At 41.7% G+C, this 19,052-nt stretch overlaps 1 protein-coding gene across 4 annotated transcripts in view; it reads right to left on the bottom strand.

Moving 5' to 3' along the window:
• The window catches only part of tjp1a (tight junction protein 1a), a 193,181-nt gene that overhangs the window by 85,216 nt on the left and 88,913 nt on the right, over positions 1-19,052 (bottom strand). For all 4 annotated transcript variants that reach the window (XM_072552729.1, XM_072552730.1, XM_072552731.1 and 1 more), the window contains exons 2-3: positions 8,255-8,311; positions 3,031-3,155 (exon numbers count right to left, since the gene is read on the bottom strand). In XM_072552729.1, the coding sequence (XP_072408830.1) occupies positions 3,031-3,155; positions 8,255-8,311 (182 nt within the window). The remainder of the gene's footprint in view (positions 1-3,030; positions 3,156-8,254; positions 8,312-19,052) is intronic.

Here is a 19,052-nt window from a genome sequence, read left to right as displayed (position 1 = left end):
TAAACAAGCCAGGTGTTTTTCAATATACAATTTCAGTTACATCACATTGTAAACCTTTGCTATAAATTCTGTGTCTTACAATCTTATCCCCCACAACCACCTGATGAAGGAGCAATGCTCCGAAAGCTAGTGCTTCCAAATAAACCTGTTGGACTAGAACCTGGTGTTGTGAGATTTTTAAACTTTGTCCACCTTGCGTGTCTCTTTTAAATACTGGTACATTTTAATGAGATTACCTCCCTCTCTTTGAAACTCTAGAATATACAGGCCCGATTTGCCCAATGTCTTTTCAGAGGATAGTCCCGCCATCTTAGGAACAAGTCTCATGGACTACTATTGCACTTCGAGAGTAGTGACACCTTTTCTGAGATAAGGAGACCAAAGCATGGAGAGAAGCTTGGCTGTCTGGCAGAAAGCAGAGGGTGGGGATAAAAGGGTTTATCTCAGGATGGTAGCCAGTGACAAGTGGTGTTCCGCAAGGCCCAGTATCGGGACCACAACTTTTCACGTTATACATTAACAATCTAGATGAAGGAATTGAGGGCATTCTGGCTAAGTTTGCAGACAATACAAAGATAGGTAGTGGGACAGATAGTATTGAGGAGGCAGGGAAGCTGCAGGAGGACTTGAATAGGTTAGGAGAGTGGGCAAAGAAGTGACAGATGGAAAACAACATTGGAAAGTGAGGCAATATACTGACCTTGGAGCATGTTCAAAGGAGGTTCCTGAGAATGATCCCAGGGATGAAAAGCTTAACATATGAGGAACATTTTGAGGACTCTGGGTCTATACTCTATGCAGTTTAGAAGGACAAGGTGGGATCTAATTGAAACTTACAAAATCCTGAATGGCCTGGACAGGGTGGATGTTGGGAAGGTGCTTCCATTGGTAAGATAGACTAGGAGCACAGGGCACAGCCTTCAAGTAAAGGGAAGACCCTTTAGAACAGAGATAAGGAGAAACTTCTTCAACCAGAGTTCACGGTCATGGAAGACTGTGGAGGCCATGTCATTGAATCTATTTAAGACTGAGATAGATAGGTGCTTGATTTTCAAGGAGATCAAGGGTTACAGATAGAAGGCAGGAGGATGCGTTTGGGAAACCCAGCAGCTACGACTGAATGACAGCGCAGAATTGATGGGTTGAACAGCCTAATAAGATCTAGGAGCAGGAAGCGGCCATTCAAGCCCTTCGAGTCTGGTCCACCATTCAGTAAGATCATGGCTGGTCTTTTCAGATCCACTTACCCACGCTCTCACCATCTCACTTAACTCCCTTGTTGTTCAAAAGAAAAATCTACTTGAGCTTTAAAAACATTTACTTAAGTAGCGTCAACTACTTCACTGGGAAAGTAGTTCCCTAGATTAACATCCCTCTGGGTGAAGAAGTTCTTTCTCAATTCAGTCCTAAATCTGCTCCCTTTAACCTTGAGGCTGTGCCCTCTTGTCCTAGCTTCACCTGCCAGTGGAAACACCCTCTCTACTTCTATCTTATCTATTCCCTTCAGAGTTTCATATGTTTCTATAAGATCCCCCCTCATTCTCTGCTCCTATGACTTATGGTCTTAAAACTACACTAAGTACTCCAGCTGCAGTCCAATCAAGATTCAACACAATGAGTTATTGACAAGGACACTAAGTACATGAACATAATAGCACACTACAGGTCCTTCGGCCCTCGATGTTGCACCAATCTGTGGAACTAATCTGAACCATCTAACCCACACTATTCAATTTGTATCCATTTGCCTATCCAATGACCATTTAAATGCCCTTAAAGTTGGCAAGTCTACTACTGTTGCAGGCAGTGTGCACTACGCCACTACTACTGAGTAAAGAAACTACCTCTGACATCTATTTTATATCTATCACCCCTCAATTTAAGGTTATGTCCCCTCATGCTAGCCATCGCCATCCGAGGAAAAGGCTCTGTCCAACCTAGCTAACCCTCGAATCATATGTCTCAACTACATTACCTCTTGACCTCCTTCTCTCTAATGACAACAGCCTTAAGTCCCTTAGCCTTTCCTCTTAAAACTTTCCCTTCATACCAGGTAACATCCTAGTAAATCTTCTCTATACCCTTTCACATCCTTCCTATAATGAGGTGACCAGAACTGTACGCAACACTCCAAATGTGGCTGCACCAGAGTTTTGTACAGATGCAGCATGACCTCTTGGTTCCAAAACTCAATCCCTCGACTAATAAAAGCTTACACACCATATACCTTCTTAATAACCTTATCAACTTGGGTGGCAACTTTCAAGGATCTATGTACCTGGAGACTGAGATCTCTCTGCTCATTTACACTGCCAAGAATCTTACCATTAGCTGAGTACTCTTTATTCCTGTTTCTCATTCCAAAGTGGATCACCTCACACTTTTCCGTATTAAACTCCATCTGCCACCTCTCAGCCCAGCTCTGCAGCTTCTATCTATGTCCCTCTGTAACCTATAACAGCCTTCATCACTATCTACAACTCCACCAACCTTAGTGTCATCCGCAAATTCACTAATCCATCCCTCTACACCCTCATCCAGGTCATTTATAAAAATGACAAACAGTGGCCCCAAAACAAATCCTTGTGGTACCCCACTTGTAACTGAACTCCAGGATGAATATTTCCCATCAACCACCACCCTCTGTCTTCTTTCAGCTAGCCAATTTCTGATCCAATTTCTGCTAAATCACCCACAATCCATGCCTCCATATTTTATGCAGTAGCCTACCATGGGGAATCTTATTTTACTGAAGTACATCTACACTTCCCAGCGTTAGTGAGAAGTAATTGATAGATTACAAATTTAGAAAATACAATCAAAAGCAGAAATCACTAGAGAAATTCAGGTCTGGCAGCATCAGTGCGAGAAAGGGAAGTTAACCTTGAGTTCAGTGACCCTTCTTGAGATCACAGTCAACAGTGTATTGATACATCCAATATTTAGCATTACTTGCTAACAATAAGGGCAATATCACACAAGTTTATCAGATGGTAAGAGAGGAGAAATTATGTGGTTAATTGTACTCACTGTAGCAATCCTTCAGCAGGGCCTCCTTTCAAAACATCAGAAATTACAATTGAAGTTTCCCCACTCTGGAAATGTGGATTATCTTTTCCTCCGGATATGGCAATTCCAAACCCAAATCCAGGAGCCTAAAGTTCAATGAAAGGGGCAAACAACATTATGACATGCAAATGGCAACTTTCAATACTAAAAATAATAACAGAAATTGGAGGAGAAACTCAGCAGACTGCACCTATGGACATACAGTTCTGTTCTTAAGACAACTACTAGACTTGAAACATTAACTCTGCTTTCTCTCCATTGATACTACTAAGCCTGCTAAATTTCTCTAGCAATTTCTACTTTGTTTCAGATTTTCAGCACCTGCAGCTCTGTTTTAATCCAGTAACTACTTTGTTGATGCAATGGTTAATACCTAATAATATTGCCTCAGATGTGCCACAACACAAGAAACATTAAACCAGGTCCATGAATAAAGGGCAAAGCTTTACTATCCCCTTTCCCACTATCTTGCCAAGTGATTTTTTGATCCATAATCATATTTGATTTTCCAAATTTTGTATCCACTTCCATCTGCCTCACTTTTTGACTAGTTGTTATCCGTAGAATTTATATGACTCAAATACTCAAGCAGAAGAATCAGCATGAAGAGGCATTGTCTGACAGATCATTCAAGGTGCAAGGGGGGATAAAAAAGCATTGGATGACAAGATGCTTTTACAACTGTGCTCATGCGCTTCAAAGACTACAGTACAATATCTAAGCTTTGGTTTTGCTCAGTACTTACTATATTTTTCATGCTGATCTATTAATAGGCAGAGGCAGAAGCAGCAGGGGATATCAATGGTTCCATTATGGCACAATGAAAGCAAGATATCCACAGTAAAGTACCACGTCATATAACAATTTCAACTCGGCTCAATAATCAGCTTCCAGTTTTTCATTGTATTATTACAGGCCAAATGAAACAGGAGTGACTAAGAACTGCTTTCCAAGGCAGTTTGATCTTTCAAATAAATTTCATTACCTGCAGTTACTATAGTAATAGTTAGAGCTGCAATTTAGTCCACTGGACATGCATCCAGAGGTAAATGGACTGAAAATCATTTCAAGTTTGTTGCTGTAAATGAGAAACAACTGAAGTGATACACTTGAAGTGAAAACCAAAGCTGACAGGTAGTTCAAGTCGTCAACAAAATCAATATTAATACACTTACATATGACAAAAACATCAAATACTCAGTGTAAATCAACTCCTTGCAGAGTCTGAATGGCAAATTAGACTTGAAATGATAACTGAAGCTATTAGCCCAATAATAGAATAATAAGACAGATGTCCTGTACTTCTAGGAGAAAGTGAAGACTGCAGATCAGAGCTGAAAATGTGTTGTTGGAAAAGCGCAGCAGGTCAGGCAGCATCCAAGGAGCAGGAGAATCAACGTTTCGGGCATGAGCCCTTTTTCCTGAAGAAAGGCTCATGCCCGAAACGTCGATTTTCCTGCTCCTTGGATGCTGTCTGACCTGCTGCGCTTTTCCAACAACACATTTTCAGCTCTGTCCTATACTTCTCCCAATTTAACAAAAATGATTTATCACGGGTGTGTAACAACATACAGTTGCCTATCATTAGTTACCTTCTAGTTTCAGTTCTCCCTTTGATCACAGAGGGATGCATTTCTCAACCTATGAAGTGGGGCTTATTCAGAATTCACAGCATCTGTCCAAATTAGAGCAAAACTCTTCTTGTGCAGACTGCAAGTAATTACCAGCAAAGAGTTGCTTCACTATGTGAAAGCTACAGTGCTAACCAGTGTTTAGACAGATCATTGAAGGATTAAAAGTCTCAGCCACTTGTTATTGAAGTTTCTGTGGAGAATACAACTTGAGCTTCTGTACTAACCAGTCAGCAAAATCACATTGTGAAAATGGTTATTAGATTAGATTAGATTAGATTACTTACAGTGTGGAAACAGGCCCTTCGGCCCAACAAGTCCACACCGCCCCGCCGAAGCGTAACCCACCCATACCCCTACATCTACATCTACATCTACATCTACATCTACATCTACATCTACATCTACATCTACATCTACATCTACATCTACATCTACATCTACATCTACATCTACATCTACATCTACATCTACATCTACCCCTTACCTAACACTACAGGCAATTTAGCATAGCCAATTCACCTGACCTGCACATTTTTGGACTGTGGGAGGAAACCGGAGCACCCGGAGGAAACCCACGCAGACACGGGGAGAACGTGCAAACTCCACACAGTCAGTCGCCTGAGGCGGGAATTGAACCTGGCTCTCCGGCGCTGTGAGGCAACAGTGCTAACCACTGTGCCACCGTGCCGCCCAATCAGTCTTCGTTATTCTAACGAAGAATTACAATGCAATAGTATACAAGTTCAACTGAATCACCTTCCTCCTATTAATCTACCCTCTCCTGTGTTTTTTTTCCCTATGGTTGGGGAATTCAAGACTAAGGGGCACATTTTTAAGGTCAGAGGAGAAAGATTTAAATAAAAACACATGAAGGGCTTTTTTTTTTAAACAGAGTGGTTAATGTGTAGAATGAACTTTGAGAGGAAGTGGTGGATGCAGGTACAGTTACAACGTTTAAAAGACATTTAGATAAGCACAGGACTAAGAAATGTTTGGAGGGATAGAGGCCAAGCGCAGGCAGGTGGGACCAGTTTATTTTGGAATTATGGTCGGCATGGACTAGTTGGACCAAAGGATCTGTTTCTGTGCAATATGACTCTATAATGTTGCAGTTGATAAAGGAAAAAACATAAATCATAGATTCTGCATAAACCATCCAAAACAAAGACCACAATGATTAGCCACAAGCATGTTATCCACCAATAAGATTGTTTTTAAAAATCACCCCTCAGACCATCAGGTATCCTGATTATTTTGTTTTGCCAAAAGTTCACTCCTCCTAAAGAAAGAGGTCTCGACTGGAGATTAATCGTTTCAGCATTACCAATCTAAAATCTACTCGTGCACATGTATGAAGAAGTAACTAGTACAGGTGACAAGGGGGAACCAGTCAATGTGGCATATTTGGATTTTCAGAAAGTATTTTAACAAGTCCTGCATACGATATTGTTGTGCAATATTAAAGCATATGTTTCACAAAGCTTGTCCCTTTGCTCAAGGAAACGCGATCCTCAACTTTTTTCAGAGGGATAATAAACCAAGCCAGACTCCAATCAGTCTGGTTTGGTACAGAGATGAAAAGGATTTTGAGAGGCCTTTTGTTTATATGTAAGCAGATGAGACTTCAGGCCAAAGTGGTCATGTTTTAGAAGTGACCTGATTATTGAAAGGAGAGTGGTCAGCTCTTTAGCTGAGCAGTTTAGTTCAGTCTTGAACTGGTGAGGAGTTCAACAGTGAGCTGTGTGGAAACACTCTCTCTCTGCCCTTCAAAAATCAACCTGTAAGCATATGCTCCATTTATACTGGTTTTTAAAGGGAGTTTGCTTATTGGGACTGTTGTGTATATTCAGAATAGCATAATTAAATCTAGTTTGGATAGACTGAGTTCTGTTGGGGTTCTTTATTCTATTCTGTGTGCTTCACTGTGTAATTTTGTAAATAAATTTCTGTCTGTTCTAAAAGCTAGCAGTCAACTTACTAACTTACTCCAGTTAATTTTCAATGTACACTTACCAAAACAAATTGCAAAGTTATGGTCTGGACTGTCTGCTTAAGAATGTTTTGAGTGGTCTGGCCTAGTCCATAACACATGGGACTGGGGGAAATGTATAGAATTGGATAGAAAACTGGTTGACAGAGAAGAAGCAAATTTTAGGAAACAGTGGATCCTTTTCAAACTGTAACGAGCACTGTGCCAGAGGGATTTGGTGCTGGGATCCCAGCTATTCACAATATATATTCATTGATTTGAATGACATGTTACATTTTGTTCACTCAAAGTTTGCAGTTGGGTGGGAGGGCGTAGTGTGACGAGGATGCAGAGATCCTTCAGCATGATCTGGACCGATTGGGTGAACGGACAATTTAATGGCAGATGCAGTAAAATTTGGATAAATGTGAGATTATTCATTTTGGAAGCAAAATCAAGGTGGCAGATTACTACCTGAATGGCGATCAATTAGGAGAGGAGAGGAGGGGGTGCAACTGGACCTGGATGCCGTGTGCACCAGTTGCTGAAGGTAAGCATGCAGGTGCAGCCAGTTGTAAAGAAGGCGAATGGTATGTTGGCCTTCATTGCAATAGGTTTTGAGTAGAGGAACAGCAATACATTGTTGCAGTTATACAGGACCTTGGTGAGGCCACGCATAGAATACTGTGTGGTCTCCTTTTCTGAGGAAGGATGCTTTTGCTCTCGAGGGAGTACAGTGAAGGTTTACTTGGCTGATTCCAGGGATGGCTGGGCTGGCGTGCGTGAGAGATAGATAGACTAGGTTAGGATTATTTTCGCTGGAGTTCAGACGACTGAGGGGAAACCTTATAGAGACTTAAAATTCTAACAGGACCAGACAGGGTAAACGCAGAGAGGATGTTCGCAATGGTATCACAGTCTGAGGATTCAGAGTAGACCATTTAGGATGGAGACGAGGAGACATTTTTTCACCAAAGAGTAGTGAGCCTGTGGAATCCATTACCACAAAGTAGTATGGTATGTCTTCAAGGGGCAGGTAAATATAGCACTTGGGGCAAATGAGATCAAAGATTATGGGGAGAAAGCAGAATTAGGCCACTGAGTTAGAAAATCAGCCACAATCGTGAGGAATGACTGAGGAGGCTCAAAAAGGTCCAAATGGCCTCTTCCTACATTCTACATTTCTCTGTACCTTCTAGGAGGGATCACAGGCTAGCAACCAAGAAAAAGAACCCGAACCCTGGCTGATATTTCTACTACCTAACTTAGATTGTAAAGTTAGTCGCAAACCTCTCCATTACCACTTTTCTGTATCAGAACAGCGGAGGAATCAGCCTAGTTGAAATGGCTCAGTTACAGATTTTCTTTACCAACTTAGTTAATATGGTAGCATCCTTTATTTGATATACAAATTTCTGTCAGAACTCTATCAGTTGGAACTACATCTATCAGGTTTGAGAAATTTAAGGAAAAAAATAAGTTGCCTTCTGTCATTTCCTGCCATCTGGCCTTGAACCATTGTACAACTGACTACTTAATATCCTGAAATTCACAGCATAGTTAAATGTAGCTGGTGACTCACCCTGTGAAGTGTAACTGTCTGCTGTTCCCAGATCACCGTTTCCTCCATAACTGTAGTCTACAAGAAAAGGAGGTACAATTAAATTTAGAATGCAGAGATTGTTTTATGAAATGATCATTTAAATTTTGTTCCAATGAGTTCTACATTAACTACAAAATTCAAGCAATTACAAAAATCCCATTGGAAAAATCATGCTTACAGGCTTTCCAAAAAATGCTTCTAACAAGACGATGAATTTTGGAACAAAACACCACACAACTGGAAATGTGTATCAGTCTGGATTCACAACACCAATTCAGATTAACAAAAGCAATGCACTTAAATCTCAATACTTCTAACTTTTCCATTTTCCAACAAATTGCATGGGTCAGATTTTCTGTTTCCAGTGACCAAATAATTATAAATTGCCAAAAACTACACAAAAACGTGCAGAAACTTGCAGGGTTCAATAATTTCTGATCAGTTCCTCAAACTCAAACACCTTCAAGCTTCTGCATCCTGATAAAAATCTTTCCCAAGTCACCGACCAAAACATTTCAAACCTCAAATTCTCAATCTCAGAATTTCTATTCAAAACAATACTTCTGCATTAGTTAAACTGCTCACTCAATTCCATGATCTCTATCTTAAATGTCCATGGCTCCAGTAAAACCCTGAACCACATTGATCATTCCTTGTCATGGTTGAACTCATCACTCTCAAGTCCAAAGGAACACAGATGCAAACACGCGTGATTCACAACTGATTACCCTTTCATCACCAGATTTGGCTTGATCATGTCTCACAATCATGCCCTCACCATAAAAGCAACATTTGATTGAAGTGTATTTTGTGACATCTCAGTTTTGAAAGGTTCTGTGCAAAAGCTCAATGCAGGATCACACTTGATAGAGTAGACAGGAAAGGAATAAAGATGCTCTTGTGCACTTTATAAATTGGTGGTTGATACAGGGATAGACAAATCCAAAACAATATTTTCTGAAGCCACGTAGCACAGAACTCTCATGAAATATTCAATTTAGTTTATCAAGAAAGTTACAACCACCCAATACCACGAGATATAAAAAACTAAAATGTACCAAACATACATATCAAATCAAATGTAATTTTATTTGACATGCTTCTTTTTAAACTCTCAGCTCCATGATTTCCTACAAACTGGAAAGCGGCTTAATCATAATTAATAGAGCAATTTCATTGGAGGCTTTCTAATTTCACAAAGATTACCAAAGAGTATAGTCAGTCTTTCATCAATACAGAACACAAAGCTTTGTTCAAACAATGTTGGCACAAGATTGCATATTCCAATACACAGATTTGTTCCAGAACTAACAGTACTGAGCAGGAGACATTTGATAAAATGTTTTAAACGTTACTGATGTACGTAAGGCAGGAGTAACAAGGACAGAATCTAGCACTGGTGCAGCAGGTAGTAGAGCCAGTCAGTCAGTTTGAACAAGCTATACTCTTAAGCCATGAGAACACCTGAATGAAAGCATCTCAACAGCATCACTTGATGTGGCCTCCCTCAATCAAACATGTCTTTATTGGAGCTAGGTTTTAGTGACGAGATTAACAGCTTACAATTATTAGAAATTTTGGAAGATGGACAATATGTTTTAATACACATGAAATCCTTCATTTTCACAACCATAGCTACACTTAGCTTTTCAACAGATTGGATATGAACATTAATGCATTGCCTCAACATTAATTGAACCAGGTATGTTGCATATTTAAACAAGTTTATGATGAACAGAATCTCCAGTGGATTACATATGTGGAACATAGCACTCAAATATAGAAAACCGTACCAAATGGAAGTGTCTAAAATCAACAGTAATAAAAGAAATCGGTCAGGGAAAATCTTAATTTAAAATTTAATCAGAATTTTAAAACAAAGAGTGTAAAAGAACAGAATAATAATGCTGTAATCCCATGTAAGGACCATTTTTATTTTATGCTTTTTAAAATAATTTTCAAATTAACCTAGGTTCAGAACAGGTGGAACTTTAACCCTCGTTCAGAGGTAGGGTCACTGCCTCTGTGCCACACGACCTTCTGTTTACAGACCAGTGCTTAAAAGGATGGCTGCAAATTTCCCCTTTCAAATGCCTCGACACATTCAGATCTACTATCTCTTTCCCACATCTAGGACTGGCCACCCCATCTGAAACACTTGTTCATTATAGTTTTGTGGTGTTTAATCAGGACGCAAGTCTTCGGATTGTTACTCTGTTTCTTATTTTACTTATGAGGCAAAAAAAAAACTACAGATGCTGCAATCCAAAATAGACAGACAGGAGGCTGAAAGAACACAACAAGCCAGGCAGCATCAGATAAAGAAGTTGACATTTCGGGCATAAGAAGTCCTGAAGAAGGGTTACACCCGAAACATTGACTTTTCCACCCCTGACGCGGTCTGGCCTGCTGTGTTCTTCGAGCCTCCTGCCTGTCTATTTCTTATATTTTTTTCAGCTCAATCTATTCAGCATTATTCAAACTCAACTGCAATTCTTATTTTCCTCTAAACTCAATACTTTGGAGTGCACACTCCAAAGCTGAAATTCAGCAACTGTTTGCCCTCAAACCTAAAAACCAAAGTGCAAGGGTTCTTACAGTGTTGGATCCCACCCCTGGGTTTAGGTGCCAGCTGCTCCAGAGGTTGCAATAACATCTCTGAACAGTTGATAAAAAACATAAAAGCTAGAGTATGTCTAGCCCCAAAAGTTATCACTCTCCCACAATATTAAATTCATAGGCCCCGTCTCAATACTCTGCATCTGCACACAAGGAGAAAGTGAGGTCGGCAGATGCTGGAGAACACAGAGTCGAGTGTGTTGCTGGAAAAGTACAACAGATCAGGCAGCATCCGAGGAGCAGGAGAATCAACGTTTCAGTTTTGTTTTGAAGAGCTCCCGCCCGAAACATCGATTCTCCTGCTCCTCGGATGCTGTCTGACCTGCTATGCTTTTCCAACAATACATTCTCCCATTTACACACAACCCTCAACAACTCCTCACACCTCATACAGAAATTTCCTTTCCAGCATCTGCAATTTGTCCACCTGCTGACGCAATATTCAGAGTCTTTAAGTCCTAGACCAAATCTGAAATGTGCCTGGTCTCTGACAACCAAACATCTGTGACCATTCCCATCCACCACACCCCCACAATACCTGAAGACTACAACCAATCCTCCCTAATACCAATCACATGGAGACTGTTACCCCACCCACTTCTGTAGTCTGTACATTCCTCCCAAAACAAAGGAAATTTCCCACTGAACATTCAGGGGCTGCACTACAGTCCATTCCACCAGTACACCACCCACCCCATTCCCCATGACAAAACACCAAAATCCATTCCTTTCCTCCATCTCCCCAACAGCCAGAATCCAATCCCCCACTTCCAACACCTGGAACCATTTTCTCCCCAACACCTGGAGTCGATTCCCCCTGCCTCCCCAATACTCAGGGTTCTCTTTGCTGCTTCCCAACATTCGGTGTCTATTCCCTTCCCCAATCTCAGTTATACTGCCAACTCTTTGGTCAGTAAATTTCTTACTAGCTACCCATAGGCATACAGTCAATCACTCCTCTCAATCTCACCAACATTAAGTCCTAAATCAGCCTTAATTATCTTCAAATAGAAGACTACAGGTGCTCATTTCTGCAATTCTATTACTCCCTCCAATTTTAAATTTCTTAGTACTGTGCAGCATTCCCTCCTAAGCACTTAATTGCCTCTATACAGTACTTTTAACATTCTGAGGACAGGAAAACTTGCTGATTTCTCTCCCTGAGGTGATGAAGCTAATTAGAACTTTCTCCCTCCCTGCTGCAGTCAACATCAGCCAGCTCAGCACAGACCACACAACTAAACTCAGACATTCCTGGTCTGTATGGCTTAGCACCACAGTCTATCAGTCTATATTTATCCACAGAGCCTACAGTAACTTGCATTTATCCAGTGCCACAAATGTGAGACATAACCAAAGCAATTTCAAAGCAGGAGTGCTTTGTATAAAGGATTCAAAATACTACAATTAAATCTGTATGCATTAAAATTTTTAATGCATCAATTTTCTATTGCAGACATCAAGTCAAAATTAGATACTTGTGTCTTCAGTGAACTTTAAGAGCTATATTTATATTTCCAATATTTACTTAAATCAGTACATCTTAATCTTTAGTGGCAATTTAATCACCTGAAATTGTCCCCATCATTTGCATTTCAATCAAGTGCGTACATAGCTCAGAAGATCTTGACAAAACACTTGCTCCATGTATCAAGGGAAGTATCTAAAACGAATCTTTTGATGTCTTTGATCCACAGCTGAACAGGACATTGCAGGTACATTTCAGCAAGCTACCATTATATTTTGCTAAAAATGTCAAGAACATAACTTTTCCAGTGGGTGAGAAAGGAAGAAACCCTTACCAAATCTAGACCTAATACAGACTTTAAAAAATAAAGCCTTGTATTATTATGAAAATATGATCCTCTTCACTTTTTGGGTTATAACCATAAAACATCAGAGAAGGTACATGGCCAGTTGGCTTGTGGCAGCAAGGTACTTGCAGCACGGCAATCACTGATAATTCAATGTCAGTTCTATCCATCATCAAGATTGAACTTACAAATTTTACAATGATTCATTAGTGACTTTTAGGCAGCCATTTGATGTTTACTTAGATTTTTGAATACAGTTTTTCTGGAGCCACACCTAGAGAAATTTTCCAACTATCTTTTAGGTTATTCGGTCCACCAAATCTACTTAGAAATTCAATGGGATCTTGGCAGATCTGATAATCTTCAGTTCTACTGTCTCAGAATAAAGTAGTCAAAAAGTGTGGTGCTGGAAAAGCACAGCCAGTCAGATAGCATTCGAGGAGAGTCGACGTTTCGAGGATAAGCTCTTCATCAGAAATGAAAGCTTATGCTCAAAACATCAACTGTCTTGATCCTCGGATGCTGCCTGATCAGCTGTGTTTTTCTAGCACCACATTCTTTGAGTCTGACCTCCAGCATCTGGTCAGCATGGACGAGTTGGACCAAAGGGTCCATTTCCATGCTGTACATCTCTATCCTCACTTTCTCCTTTGCTCCAGAATAAAGGAGTGCCAATTTAAGACTGAGATGAAAAGGAATTTCTTCTCAGAGGGTTGAGAATCTTTGGGACTCCTTTCTGCAGAGTGCTGTGGGGACAGAGTCCTTGCATGAATTTAAGGCCAAGATAAATAGATTCTTGATCAGTAGGGGAAATCAAGGGTAACAGAGAAAGCACAGGAAACTATACGTGAGCAATGTCAGATCAACCACAATCCTATCGAATGCAAAACAAGCTCAAGGAGCCGAATGGCCTACTCCTGCTCCCATTTCATGATCAAGGGCATCTAAATCCCTCTGCATCACACTTTTCTTTAATCTTTCTTCCATTTTAAAAAAAAAAATCAGCTCCTTTATTCCTCTTGTCAAAGGGCACAACTTCATATCTTCTGATCTTATGTTTCACCTTCTAAGATTTTGCCCTGTATTTCTCTGTAAACTCATGCCACCTGCAAACCTGGTGACAGAACATTCATTTCAGATCATAAGACATGGGAGTATTCTAAGGCCAATCAGCCCATCAAGTCTGCTATCATTTAATGAGATCTAATTACTTGATGACCCTCAACACCATTTTCCTGCCTTTTCCTTATTACTCTCAATTCCTTTACTAATTAAGAATCTGTCTATATCAGCCATTTAATGACCTCACTTCAAGTGACATCACATGGAATGTTGCTTCCACCACCCCCCACCCCAACCACCATGGTTTACGTCACTTCCTTTAGTGACATTCACCAATGACACTGACCACAGGCACATTCAACTCCAGCTCTACACCAGGTCCTACCTCCCAGCCGTGCTGAGCTTTTACCATCCCCCAGACCACCTCCTCATGGAGGATGACTGATCCGTCCTGAGTAAAAAGGTCTCACCTGCATCCAACTATGCTCCCAGATCAATGAATTCAACGTGCGTTAGGACATCAAAACTTTCTTCCACCATCTCCAGACTTACTTTTTCCATCAGGATTCTCAACCCACCCTCCGAGGACCTCTTCTCCCACCTCCAACATACCCCATTCCACTTGGACACCTTGTGCTAGTCTGTTACCTGCCCTCAACCTCTATCTTCAACTGCCACTGTGACATTGACCATTTCAACCTATCTACCCAATTCACCCGCTCCAACCTCTCTCCCTCACAAAGCGCAGCACTCTGTTCCAAACTCAACCTCCCCATTAAACCAGAGAACAAGGGGGATGTAGTCATAGTTTGGCTCACCAACCTCTACACTGCTGAACCCAAGCACCAACTCACTGATACTTCCTCATACTGTCCCCTTGACCACGACTTCACCTCCCATCGCCGAATCATCTCCCAGACCATCCCCAACCTCATCATCTCAGGGGATCTCCCATCCACAACCTCCAACCTCATAGTCCCAGAACCCCACACTGCCCAGCTCTACCTCTTACCCAAAGTTCAAACTTCAGTGCCCAGTTTGACCCATCTTCTCTGCATGCTCCTGCCCCACCTTATCATATCAAGACACTTATCTTCTCATATCAGGACATTGTCCTATCCCCCTTGATCCAGGGACTCCCCATGTACATTTGGGACACCACCCACACCTTCTATCTCCTCCATGACTTTGATTTCCCTGGCCCCCAATGCCTCGTCTTCACCATGAACAGCCAGTCCCTGTACACATCCATCCACCACAGCGAAGGTCTCCAAGCCCTCAGTTTCTTCCTCTCCCGCTGACCCAACCAGTATCCTTTCACCGACACTCATTCAGTTGGCAGAATGGTCCTCACCTTGAACAATTTTTCCTTAGAAACCTCCCACTTCCATCAGACCAAAGGGGCACCTGCATGAGCTCCAGCTATGCCTGCCTCTTCATCAGATATGTGGAACAGCCCATCTTTCGCAGTTGCACTGCCACCATTCCCCACCTTTTCCTCCGCTACAGTGATGACTGTATCGGTGCCATCTCATGCTCCCACAAGGAGGTTGAACAGTTCATCAACTTCACGAACACCTTCCATCCTGACCTTAAGTTCACCTGAACCATCTTGGACACCACTCTCCCCTTCCTGGACCCCTCTGTCTCCATCGACAGTCTCAACACAAATCTACTTCAAACCCACCAACTCCCACAGCTACCTGGACTATACCTCCTCTCACCCCTCTCCTATAAAAATACTATCCCTTACTTCCAATTCCTCCAACTCCGCCATGTCTGCTCCCAGGAGGAGCAATTCCACTCTAGGAAATGCCAGATGGCCTCCTATTTCGAGGACCACAATTCCCCATCCCATGTGGTCAATAATGCCATCCAGCTCATCTCTTCCACTTTGCACACTTCCACCTTTGAGCTCCACCCCTTCAAATGCAAAAAAGATAGAAACCACTACCTGCACTCCCAATCTTCAGCTTCCACCCCACTAATTCCAGATACAGCGGATTATCCTCTGCCATTTCTGCAACCTCCAATCAGACCCCACAACCAGGGATATATTTCCCTCCCTTATCAACATTCCAGGGAGACCATCCTCTCCACGAGTCCCTCATTAGGTCCACACCACCCACCAACCCACCCTCCATTCCCAGCAACTTCCCATTCTGCTGCAAAAGATGTAAAACCTGCACCTACCCCACTGCTATCACCTCTGTCCAAGGCACCTACGCATTTTCCTGCACATCCAAACACCTCACCTACAGTGTCCGCTGCTCTTGATGTGGTCTCGTCTACATTGAGGAGACAGAACACCAACTCGTGGAATGCTTCAGGGAACATCTCTGGGACACACAAACTAAAAAAAACCCACTGGGCTGTGGCCGACCACTTCAACTCCCCCTCCCACCCTGCCAAGGACATGCAAGTCCTGTGCCTCCTCCACTGCCAAATCCAAGCCACCCGACGAGTGGAGGAAGAATGCCTCGTCTTCCAAGTTGGGACCCTCCAACCACACGGCATCAACAATCGATTTCATCAGTTTCCTCATTTCCCCTCCCCCACCTTATCCCAGATACAGCCTAACAACCCAACACTGTCTCTTGAACTGTCTTACATGTCCATCTTCGTTTCTAACTATCCACTCCACCCTATCACTATCACCCCTGCCATCTACCAATTGTCTTCCCAGCTACCTACCCCCAAGCCCAACCCCCTATTTATCTCTCTGCCCGCTTCACCACTCCCCACATTCCTGTTGAAGGGCTTATGCCCGAAATGTCGATTCTCCTGCTCCTCAGATGCTGCCTGGCCAATTGTGTTTTTCCAGCACCACATTTTTCAACTCTGGTACTCCAGCATCTGCAGTCCTCACTCAGTTTTAGCAAAGCCTCTCTACTTTTATATTCAATTCCCTCTGACAAAAAGGCCAACATTCCATTTGCCTTCCCTATTACCCTGTGAACTTGGCTACTAGCTATTGGAGATTCATGGACTAGGTCTTCCAAACCCTCTGTGATTTAGCTTTCTACAATCTTTCTCCACTTAATATGCAGCACTTCTGTTCTTCCTGGATGACCTCACTATTCTCCGCCTAATATTCCATCTGCCAAGACTTCACTCACTTATTTAACCTGTCCATAACTCTCTGCAGACACCTTGTGTCATCCTCACCACAAGTTCTGTCACCTATTTTTCTGTCAGCTGCAAACTTGGTGATGGGAATATTCACTTTCCACATCTCAGTCATTAATGCTTTTTGTAAAAACTTGTAGTCCAGCACTGATTCCTGTGGCACTCCACTAGTTAGAGGTTGCCATCTGGAAATACCTTCCTTATCCCAACTCTGTTCTCTATTAGTTAGCCAATCCTTTAGCTATGCTAATATATTACCTTCAACACCTTGGGTTCATACATTACAGAGCCTGATCTTATCAAACACCTTCCAAAAATCCAAAATATACTACGTCCACTACTTGCCCTTTTTCTTTCAATTTGATAATATCATTAACTTCCGCCATTAACCACCATCAGTTTATCCACTTCCCAGAATCATGCTCCTTCACTGGGATATAGCTTTGAGTCATGAAGTATTTTCTTAAATGTCTGCCATAGCAAACCTCCCCAAAAGAAATAAAAACCCAAAGAATCACTAATGCTGTAAATCAGAAACAAAAACAGAAATTGCTGGAAAAGTTTACCAGGTCTGGTAGCATCTGAGGAGAGAAATCAGAATTAAAGTTTGGGTCGAGCAACCCTTCCTCCAATTCTGAAGGGTCACTGGACCCAAAACATTAACTTTGATTTCTCTTCACAGATGCTACCAGACCTGCTGACTTTTCCAGCAACTGTTTTTGTGCCCCCAATAGAAATGTGGCAAAATAATCAAATATCACCTATTACACCCAATTGAAGAAGTTGGGAAGCAAACTCATTTCCCCATTTTAAAACATTGATGGCTTAAAGATTCTACTTTTGTACAATTTTCACCAAAGTTTGCAACAGAAAGAACAAAGCAACTCTACAATACCAAGAAGTTTCCATGCCAGTGTCTAGAATGCTCAGAGATCTTCACCTTGGATTGTGGCTTAACTCAACACCATTTTACATTCTTTGGAAGAGAATATTTTAATAAACGTGGACTGTGTCAGTATTTGTTGGAATCACCTATTGTGACGCTAACTCGTCTGTATGGAATCAAAGACACAGTTATTTCTTGCAATGCTCTTTACCAAACTTGCAATAACTGCTGACTGAGGAGCAAGCATATTCCATATACTTTATGCACTTCAGTAAAACCTTAGGTAGAGAACTGTGAAGGTTGCTAATGTCAAATTAATCTGGTGAACAGTTGACAAGTTTAAAATCAATAGTGGGGGAGTCCAGAACTAGAGGGGATAGGTTTAGGGTGAGAAGGGAAAGATTTAACACTGACTTAAGGGGGAACTTTTTAACGCAAAGGGTGGTATGTGTATAGAATGAGCTGCCAGAGGAAGTGGAGGAGGCTGGTACAACTGTAACACTTAAAAGGCATCTGGATGGGTATATGAATAGGAAGGATTGAGGGGGATATGGGCCAAGTGGTGGCAAATTGGACTAAATTAGTTTAGGATATCTGGTTAGCATGGAGGAGTTGCACTGAAGGGTCTGTTTCCATGCTGTACATCTCCATGACTCTATGTACAAGTCGGGGCTGTTGAGTAGGGAAGGAAAATAAGAGGTAGGTGGATGGGAAAAAGACAGGGCTAGTGACCACAAGCGAGAGAGCGAGAGCGAGAGCGACACACAGGCAGAGAAACACACACAGCAATAGACTGTGTCACGCTGCCTAAGTAACAGCCTCAAAAAGATAGAAAATAGGAGTAGGAGGCCCATTAGCCCTTAAAGCCTGCTCTGCCATCCAATACAATCATGACTGATCATCCAACTCAGGACCCTGTACCCAGTTTCACCCCATACCATTCAGTCTAAGAACTTCTCTAAATCCTTGAAAATATTCAATTTTGGCCTTAACTTCTTTCTATGGAGAATTCCACCCTCTGGGTGAAGAAATTTCTCAAGATTTATTATCTTATGGAAGTAAAATTCATTTTAGACAGAATTTCAAGCTTTTGTCTCTTGATTTCTATCTTTTCTGAGACAGCTGCAGTCAAGCTAACCATTCCACGACCCCATTACCAGGAACAGTTCAGGGGACTGGCTCTTCCATATTCTTTTCTAGGAAAGCCCAATTTAGAATTGCTTGGCAAATAGCACAAGAGATGAGAAAATCACTGCCACATCTTCAC

Source organism: Chiloscyllium punctatum, chromosome 33 (assembly GCF_047496795.1).
Source record: "Chiloscyllium punctatum isolate Juve2018m chromosome 33, sChiPun1.3, whole genome shotgun sequence".
NCBI classification, from domain to species: Eukaryota; Metazoa; Chordata; class Chondrichthyes; order Orectolobiformes; family Hemiscylliidae; genus Chiloscyllium; species Chiloscyllium punctatum.
This window is presented reverse-complemented; position numbering and strand designations above follow the sequence as displayed.